The 9,833-nt window shown below is 42.1% G+C and overlaps 1 protein-coding gene across 1 annotated transcript in view; it reads left to right on the forward strand.

Annotated features, from left to right (window-relative positions):
- The window catches only part of fer1l6 (fer-1 like family member 6), a 65,549-nt gene that overhangs the window by 23,820 nt on the left and 31,896 nt on the right, over positions 1-9,833 (forward strand). The window contains exons 27-45 of the mRNA XM_050048643.1: positions 442-540; positions 1,080-1,305; positions 1,476-1,636; positions 1,972-2,100; positions 2,186-2,231; positions 2,507-2,551; positions 3,336-3,436; positions 4,977-5,105; positions 5,196-5,336; positions 5,756-5,883; positions 5,991-6,161; positions 6,336-6,490; positions 6,600-6,742; positions 6,934-7,022; positions 7,131-7,229; positions 7,372-7,492; positions 7,599-7,719; positions 7,806-7,963; positions 8,080-8,180. Coding sequence (XP_049904600.1) covers positions 442-540; positions 1,080-1,305; positions 1,476-1,636; positions 1,972-2,100; positions 2,186-2,231; positions 2,507-2,551; positions 3,336-3,436; positions 4,977-5,105; positions 5,196-5,336; positions 5,756-5,883; positions 5,991-6,161; positions 6,336-6,490; positions 6,600-6,742; positions 6,934-7,022; positions 7,131-7,229; positions 7,372-7,492; positions 7,599-7,719; positions 7,806-7,963; positions 8,080-8,180 — 2,363 coding nt within the window. The remainder of the gene's footprint in view (positions 1-441; positions 541-1,079; positions 1,306-1,475; positions 1,637-1,971; positions 2,101-2,185; positions 2,232-2,506; positions 2,552-3,335; positions 3,437-4,976; positions 5,106-5,195; positions 5,337-5,755; positions 5,884-5,990; positions 6,162-6,335; positions 6,491-6,599; positions 6,743-6,933; positions 7,023-7,130; positions 7,230-7,371; positions 7,493-7,598; positions 7,720-7,805; positions 7,964-8,079; positions 8,181-9,833) is intronic.

Below are 9,833 nucleotides of genomic sequence, written 5' to 3' on the forward strand. Positions count from 1 at the left end.
TTTACTAATAAAACTCTCCACAGTATGAACAGTGGTTACATGAGCTTCAAAACCAGACACAACTCAGCCCTGAGCAGAGTGACCGTCCTCTATTGACCAATCAGACTGCAGTGTTCACAGCTCCACCTTTTAGTACCAGATCTGTGTGCTAGGTACCCCAACAGAGGGGGGACCAAAAATGGGGACAGGGTAGGAAAGTTCCATTGGTACCATCCACAACTTTTCACAGTGGAAACAGAAAAACTGCGCACTGAACTAAACTGTACTGTACTGCTCGGTGGAAACGGGGCAACAGATAAGGGATGCATCTTGGGAAACATGATCTAACTCTCACATTAGAAGGAAAGAAAGGATCTGGAGAATGTGACAGACAGAGGTTATGAAGAACAGACGGTGAAACCCTCATCAAGTGTTTAATAAACTCCTTCTCTCGTTCTCCAGGTCATCATAGAGTGTGCAGGTAAAACACTGCGTTCCTCCGTCATTCAGAAGTACAAGTCCAACCCAAACTTCACCACACTGGTCGATATCATTGAGCTGGTAAGACCAATTCAGCATTTACAAACTTCACTAATGCTCTTATGGCTGAACGGGAGAAAATGCCTGCAGCCGATATCTTATGGAGAGCCAATAGAGAGCATGTTAATGGTCATGGTTTGTAATGAGACACTCAGCGATCACATATGTCCATATGTCCACATAAATTTGGCCACAGGGCCGAGGGAGAAGATTGAGTCTGAGATGCATCAGGACTCTGTCTTGAAAGATCATGTCTGAATGCAGAAAAGTCAATAATCTGAACACAGTTCTCAACATTATGATTACTTGGACTTGCAGTTATTGGACAAAACCTCAAGGTCACACAGAATTCACAGGGATTGGTTGAATTTGCATTAACTGTTGCGATCGCCACATCCTGGAGGGCCTAAAAATCAAATCTAGAGATGCCTAGAGCTTCCCATCCCTATTTGGCCATGTAATATACGACTGTATGTAAAGGAATCAATTCATTTATTGGATAGTTAATTTAATTTATTTTAATTAACACAAGACTTCTACAATGTTCTGCCATCCTTTAGGAGTTACCGGAGAACGAACATCTCCATCCTCCTCTCAGCATCACTGTTGTGGACTGGCGGGCCTTCGGTCGCAGCACGTTGGTTGGAAACCACATCATCAACAACCTCAAGGCCTTCAAATACATTCCACCTCCTGCCCTGCCTGCGCCTGTACAGATCCATGAACCACCAAAGGACACATCCACCGCTGCACCTGCCCCAACATTAGAGCCACAAAGCACTGAAGGTAATGTGTGTGGCCAAGTGCTGCTGTAGCACATGAGAAGAGCTACACAAGCTTATTGTTGCTATTTACCTGTTGTGACTGCGGGGCTGGTGTTGTCTTAGCGTCCAGCAGGCTCAGATGATCTTGATACTCTCCCACAGGACAATTTATCTTTGTCTCTCGTCCAACAGGTCCGTCCCATGACGTTGGAGAGACGAGCTCAACTACAGCACTAACAAATCAGGACTTCCTGATCACTGTGGAGGAAGAAGCCCCGCCTCCACCTCCACCTCCACCTCCGCCTCCGCCACCACCACCTCCAGAGCCTAAACAAGACCCCAGGAAGAAAAGGGTGAATGTTTCTGCACATAACATACAACATAAATAACTTTGTTCTTATGGATCCCATATATCACTGTCTAAATACAGCCCAGTCGCCAGAAGAAAAAGTTGGCATTGTACGTTATTTTTGTACGTTTCATGTGTTCATTTCAAACATAATATTTTCCTAACCATAACCAAGAGGTTTTTGGGCCTAAATCTGACCACAAATTACCCACAGTGTTAAAATATAAGGAAAAGTAAAGTAATAAATATATCAGTGGTCTGCAGAAACATACAATACAATCATTTATTCAGGCGACTGCATTGCTAATTATTCCGTACATGTTGTTGTGTATATTTTAGATCCAGGACAGCAGGACAAAGAGCACTCGAGGCCGCTCCACCAAGCGGAGAAGGCGGACCATCGCTGACGAATCAGCGGAGTGTGTCATTGACTGGTGGTCCAAATACTACGCCTCTGTAGAGAAACAGGTAGCTCTGATTGTTGAGGTTTGCTGCAAAAGATATTTGTGCAAACAGAAAACGTGTTCATGTTGCACTCCTGTTTGTGTTCCAGGCCAAACTGAAGGACGGCTCTCCGTTCCCGCAGGTCTTTGAAAAAGGTACGAACTCCTCTGACGTCACGTTACCTCCATCAGTCATGGTGAAGGTGCTCTGTCAAAGCTTCATTGTGTTTTGTTGAATTCAGTCCATATTCGTTGACTGATCCCAAACTTTCCAACAAAAAAGTGACTGTGAAGAACATGGGATTTATGTGGAGCGGAAATCTTTGCTGAAACAACGTCATACCACTGACAAAGATTGCGAGTAAACTAATCTGAGGAAAGGTTATCCCATTTTGCCCCCTGACCTACACACACATTGTTGTGCATTGCAGCTTCGCTGTACCATGGCTTGCTCAGCGATGGAATAGACTCATTGGGTAAGGACGGAGACATGCAGCTACAAAAGCTGCATCATTAAGGGATATTACTGTTACTTCTAACTTCCTTGGAGGAGATTCTCTGCTTGATGACTTGTTCGCTGATAACTGGAACCTTTGGGGACTGACTGGATCTTACTGGTTTCTGTGTGGTGTTCATTAGTATTACACTGTTGATGCACTGAATTAGTGGTTCTGTCACTTGATGATCTGCCCTGTAGCTACCAGTGTTACCCTCCAGGTGCCCTCAGCAGGGGACAAAGTGGTGCTGGCCACTTTACTGGGTGTACAGTTACCTATGATTGTATTCTGGGGGATCGGTATCTCCTGATACATTAAAGAGGATCTCTTGTATTTTTCAATCTGGACCCTGTTTTCAAATATTTTTGTGTCTAAGTGACTTGTGGGAACAAAACGTCTCGAAATTGGTCCAGTATTCAGAGAGTGCTGCAGCCAGCAGCAGCCAAACGGCACAGGCGCCCCTTCAATTTACATCCACTAAAAGTACTTGTTTTGCCACTGACAGGCTCGTGATGTTATCATGAGTGTCTTACAACACGCTTCACAGTGGGCAGAATCACTTTGCACGAGTCTAAAAATTATATTCTGATTTAACGCTTTGGGGCAAAAGCGCACATCTAATTGGATCACTTTATTTAGCGTCAGTGTTAACAGTGAAGTTGGAATCTCTAATCAGGATGATTTCTGTCTGATTGAAAAACTGGTGTCCATGTAACCACAGCGAGTGTTTTCCACTGAAAATGTGTCTTGTTTGTTCCATCAGTCAGCAGCTTCTCGGTCGCAGACAAGAAGAGGAAGACCCAGAAAGCCAAAGGAACCCTGGAGCTGAGCGTTGGTCTGCCTACTAAACTAGCCACACTCAAGGTACTCAGTTCACAAACACTGCAAGTCCAATAAGATCACAGGAGACTGTTTTCAGAGTAGATAAGAGTAAAAGAGCACTCCAAAAATACAGCTACTGGCAGTGATCAAGTTGCTTAGTGCACCTAAAGGCACTGTGTCTCATTCATGAAGTGTTAGTAAATCTGTGAGTAGATTTGCACATAAAAAACCTCAGGATTTAAAACCGTCTCCAGATTCATGAACGCTGTGGGAAACTTTGATTTGATCGTAGGCACGTGTGTATGTTTGTGAATCCCAATCAATCGTAAATTGACAGCGTGCTCCTGCTAGTCAGCACACATCTTCACCCATGAACAGCCAGTGACCAACATGTATGGAAGTGATAATTACTGTGGACAGGTGCATCCTGTCGACCTGTGAACATCAAGCCAACAAAGAAAGGCAGTAGTCTTCTGTTAGTAGCAGTGTGACAGGGACAGGTAAATCAAAGACCTGGAGAGAGGTAACAGGTGCCGTTAAGTCCATGCCATCTGTTGTAAGAACCATCTACAAAGTTAAACGGAAATGATTCAACATGAAACTGCAAAAAACACAACAGCTACAGGAGGCTCCGCCCACTCACAGCTCTCTGCTGCAGACGAGCACATTGCTTGCATCATTGGAGAGACTTGTTTGTTTGAAGCCTCAGCATTCTTTGTCTCTGTCGCGAAATTAAACCACTATTAAAACATCTTAATACAGGCAGTCTGATGTCGGGAATAACCCACCGTTAAGTATAACACCAAGTGAGCTAGTCGGGTGTAAAACCATACCCTCTCCCTCCAACTCTCTGCCAGATTCGGGTTCACCAGCTGCCCAGTGTGAGCGGAGACAGATGCTAAATTGCTTTCCCACGTCCACAGGTCTTTTTAAACCAAAACTCAATTTGAACTAATGTTTAGTTCTCCCACATTGCATCTTTGATAATTGAATTAAACTAAAATCGCATGCAGTTTGGGGCTGAGGAGGAGTGCGCTGGTTTATTTTATCTATTCAGAGAAGAGCCTTTCCCAGTTTTGTATTAAGTCAATTTAAATAACTCATTCACATTTTTAAGAACCTTAATCTGAAGCTTAAATCTGCTAAATGCTTACTACGACTTAGAATTGTATTTCTAATAATGACAAGCAACATTTATGTGCAATATCTTATTGACACAAGCACTACGAGCAGTCAGAAGCAGGTGCAGATTGTGTTAGTATCTATGAAAAGATCAGAGCTACTAACATTAATGAATGCCGAATGTACAATTCCTTCTGCGAACAGTTTACCCACAAATTCCTTCCACCCACATTTCATGAATGAGACCCAGTGTGTTAACAGTGTCTGTAGTACGACTGTGGTTGATCGACAGCTTTCTCGCCCCTCCTATTGGTTGTGTTGCTCCTGTTAGGGCGGGAGTAGTCGGGTTCACAGGATGTAGATGATAAAAACCGAACAACAATCTTTCTACCTTGGTGTTGATCCATGTTGGAGAGAAAAGTTTAATGCCAATAATTTGATGCCAGTAATCTCTCTGCAGCTGTACAACAAGGAGCTGGAAGCAGAGTTTGGGCCTTTTGATGACTGGGTGAACACATACGAGCTGTTCAGAGGAAAGGCCAATGAGGAGGATGGGGCGTCTGAGGAGAGATTTGTCGGCAAATTTAAGGTGAGACAATAAAATTGAATGTCCTCTATGGGAACCACTGAAGTGTCTTTACTAATGATCTAATCAACTATGTGCTGTGCTTCTCTGCAGGGAAAATTCTGTCTGTATAAACTGAACGGGGACGAGCCAGAGGATTGGGACGAAGCCACGGACACTGGGGACTTCAGAGTCAACAGGGGACTTCCTTCCAACAGCCCGGTCCAAGTCCTCATTCGGGTTTACGTCGTCTCTGTATGTCCTCATTACTAAGGATCAGTTTAAGAAGTGTTTAATATGAATGGTTTTAAGCATGCACAGCTGAGAACATCTCAGCGTAAATGTCCATGAAATTTAATTTAATTTCTCCAGCAAAGAAGGAAAATAACTACACATGGTGAACACCCAGACGCCAAGAAGGAGAAAATGTGCATATCAAAAACAAAAGATCAAAGAATTTGATATTTAATTGAAGATAGTTTGACTGCTTGACCAACCTCTCCTGAGGGAATGTGATATCTAACATGTCTGTCAATGTTATCGAAGTCGAGGAAAAGTCGTGTAAACAGAGGGAGAATATGCAGATTTCACACACAGGCTTTTAATCCTGAACCCTCTTACTTGTGTGATACAACGTTATATCATTGTGTTAATGTTCTCTCCTCTTTCTCCAGGCGTCTAACCTGCACCCAGCTGATCAGGATGGGAAGGCAGACCCTTACATTGTTCTTCGGCTCGGCAAGAATGAAATCAAAGACAGAGACAACTACATCCCGAAACAGCTGAATCCCGTGTTTGGAAGGTACGTGACTGCCTGCGCACAGCGTATCCTCATGTTTTAAAGTAGAACCTGCCTCCACTAGTTTTTATGTCTTTAACACATAACTCGTCCCTCCTTCCTGCTTCCAGATCGTTTGAGATGCATGCAACATTTCCTCAGGAGTCTCTGCTGACAGTGGTGATCTATGACCACGACATGGTGGGAGGGGACGACCTGATAGGAGAGACTCGCATTGACCTGGAGAACCGATTCTACAGCCGACACAGAGCCACCTGTGGGCTCCCCACTGAGTACAGCATGTGAGTCTGGGTTGTTTGCCTGCTGTCCTGTCGTCCTGATAGTTGGAGTGTCTCTGCGTGTCTGTGCTCTTATTTTTCTTTATCAGAACAAATGAATTTATTTGAAGGAGGACAGCTCTTTTATTAAAACCTTATGACTTACGGTGCCTTCTCTTCCTCCTCTCTGTCTGTTAGAGATGGTTATAATGCATGGAGAGACTGTCTGAAGCCGTCAGAGCTGCTGACTAACCTTTGCAGAGACAACGGTCTGAGTGATCCTCAGTTCAGACCCGGACGCATCACTGTGGCTGAAAAAGTCTTTACTGGCAAGACACTCTTCATGCACGAAGGTAAAGACTTAGCACACTACTTATTGAGAGTGTGTGTGAGGTTTGTGGTGTGTGTGTGTGTGTGTGTGTGTGTGAAATCATTGATTATGATGTGTGATACATGTCTCAGACGAGCCGCTAGAGTCCTACGAGCACCTGTCCCTGAAGATCCTGCACCGCTGGGCAGAGATCCCAGCTGTGGGATGCAAACTGGTACCAGAACACATCGAGACCAGAACTCTGTTCAACAAGGCTCGACCTGGCATGGACCAGGTATTTGTTTTCACACCATCTGCCAAAGTATACAGTTCTCTGAATGTCATATGTAATAAAACCCAAATATTTTTACAAATGTTGCTCTCAGGCAACAATGCTTTTTATCTTTCCTCCACCCGCAATCTTTGAATAAAAGCATCTTCGCAGCTCTTGATTCTTCTCTTCTACGTGTGTGTGTGTGTGTGTAGGGTCAGGTCCAGATGTGGGTCGACATGTTTCCTATGGATTTACCTCACCCGGGACCTTCAGTGGACATTTCACCTCGAAAACCAAAAGGGTGAGAGCTGCCTGTTTCAGCACCTACTGGCCGATCTTTTTAGTCTTTATAAAACAATATTTGTTTTTGAAAAGTGCGAGCAACACCTCAATGTGTGTGTACGTTCAGGTACGAGCTGCGCATCATCATCTGGAACACAGAGGATGTGGTTCTGGAGGACACCAGCTTCCTGACCGGTCAACAGTCCAGTGATATCTACATCAAGGGGTAACTACAAGCTCTTCTGTAATATACTGACCATGGATAAGAACCTTACACAACCCCACTGCAAAAGATCCAAATGATCCAAATTATTCCTTTAATGTTGATAAAAATCTCTGTGTCACACTGCGACTGTCGATCTCTGTAGCTGGGTAAAAGGTTTAGAGGACGACCGACAGGAGACAGATGTTCACTACAACTCTTTGACTGGAGAAGGAAACTTCAACTGGCGCTTTGTCTTCCCCTTCCACTACCTACCTGCTGAGAAGGTACTGGCAAACAGACAGATATACAGACGCAGGGTCATACCTCACTAACCCTGCTGACGTAAGTATGATCTGCAAAATATTAACACATCGTCAACATCTCTTACAGGTAATAGTGGTGACGAAGAGGGAGCATATTTTCTCTCTGGAGAAAACAGAGCAGAAGCTTCCCGCCATCCTGATCCTGCAGGTCTGGGACTTTGAGACGCTCTCCTCTGATGACTTCCTAGGTGGGTGTGACTGCCTCTCCATGTGTATCTGTGTTCTTCTGTTAGTATATTTGACTGATAAAGTGTGTGCATGTTTGTGTGTGTAGGCACGGTGGAGTTAAATCTACATGGTTTCCCTCGGGGAGCAAAGACGGCAAAGGCATGTAAGGGGGACATGCTGACAGACGGCACAGAGCGAATCTCCATCTTCCAGCAGAAGAGAGCAAGAGGCTGGTGGCCCTTCAGCAAGTCTGGAGAGCTGACGGTATGTACACATACATACTGTTTAAACATACATATACAAAAAGCATGTCATACAGGGTGACAAACACTTGTTGAGGCTTTGGTTGATGGGCGTGTTGTTTGCTCTGAATGCATCAGGGGAAAGTGGAGGCTGAGTTCCATCTTGTCACAGCTGAGGAAGCGGAGAAAAATCCTGTTGGCCGAGCACGCAAGGAGCCGGAGCCGCTGCCAAAACCAAAGTAAGAGTCTGGCAAAATTCTCTCCAAACAAAATGGAGTCTGGTGTGTGTGTGTGTTTTTTACTGTGGAGGTGTGCGTTCCTTTAACTGTGTATAGGAGCTTATTACGGAAAGTGTGAGAAAATGTAAAGACTAATTTCCTTAAAAGTCAGTCAGCTATCATTTTCATAAACTATAATGAAAACATCATAGTATGCCGTTAAAATATCGTAGTATAATATGGCATGAAAATATAAACAGGTCATAGTTTAGTATAACCTAAATAATAGAGGGAAAATCATAGTGTAGTTTGTCAGACAAAACATAAAAATGTCAAAGTAAAGGATGTCATAGAAATGTTTAAAATAGACATAGTAAATGTCATAGTATAATATGCCATAGAAGTATCGTAAATATGTCAAAGTATGCCATAAAACATCACAAATACATTATACTGTGGTTTGCAACAAAAAATACTCCAAAAGTAGTGCAGAAATACAGTATGCTATGAAATTTTAACTTTAAAAATCATAGAATAGTGAGCCATAAACAAAAAAAAATGTTATAGTGTAGTATGACATAAAAATAGACAAAATGGTAATACAGTACACCATAAGAATTGAAATTTATTTATTTGGATAAACCCCTTGAGATGCATCATCTTGTTTTTGAGGGGGTCCAGACATATAACAAACATGGACTCAACAATACACAAAAACAGAAACCAATAAACAGACAGAGAGAATATCACGAAGATGTTATAAATTACTATGCCATGAAAAACACACAAAAAAGGTCATAGTGTAGTAGGTCATAAAAAACACACAAAAAAGGTCATAGTATAGTGTGCCATAAAAACACAAAAAAGGTCATAGTGTAGTGTGTCATAAAAACACAAAAAAGGTCATAGTGTAGTGTGCCATAAAAACACAAAAAAGGTCATAGTGTAGTAGGTCATAAAAACACAAAAAAGGTCATAGTGTAGTACGTCATAAAAAAACACAAAAAAGGTCATAGTGTAGTAGGTCATAAAAAAACACAAAAAAGGTCATAGTGTAGTAGGTCATAAAAAACAAAAATGTATATGTATATGTAAAAAAAAACGCAAAAAATGTTGTAGTATAATATGTCCTAAAAAAACACAAAAAAAAGTCAAACTATTGTAAAGCGTGAAAAAAATTAAATAAAAAAAAGTAATGATATAGTATGTTGTAAAACACACAGAAAAGGGTCATTGTTAACTATCTTGTAAATAAGAAAAGTATGTCGTAAAAATCACACACAAATGTCGTAGTATAGTGTGCCCTAAAAAAACACACAACAAAGTTCAAACTATGGTGTGTCGTAAAAAAAACAGTCAAAAAAATCATGAAAAACAGTCGTAGTATATTATGTCATAAATTACAGACATAAAAAGTCATAGTATAGTATGTCGTCCGAAATCATGAGAAAATCGTCATTGTATAGTATGTCATCCAAAATCATGAAAAAAAACGTTATAGAATACCATGTCGTCCAACATCATGAAAAAAAAGTCATAGAATAGCATGTCGTCCAAAATCATGAAAAAAACGTTATAGAATACCATGTCGTCCAAAATAGAGAATGTATTAGTGCGTGGACAGATTTGTTTGCTGTCACTGCCAGCTCTGCAAAATTTAAGTACCAGATAATT

This window comes from Epinephelus moara, chromosome 7, assembly GCF_006386435.1.
Source record: "Epinephelus moara isolate mb chromosome 7, YSFRI_EMoa_1.0, whole genome shotgun sequence".
Lineage (NCBI taxonomy): Eukaryota > Metazoa > Chordata > Actinopteri > Perciformes > Serranidae > Epinephelus > Epinephelus moara.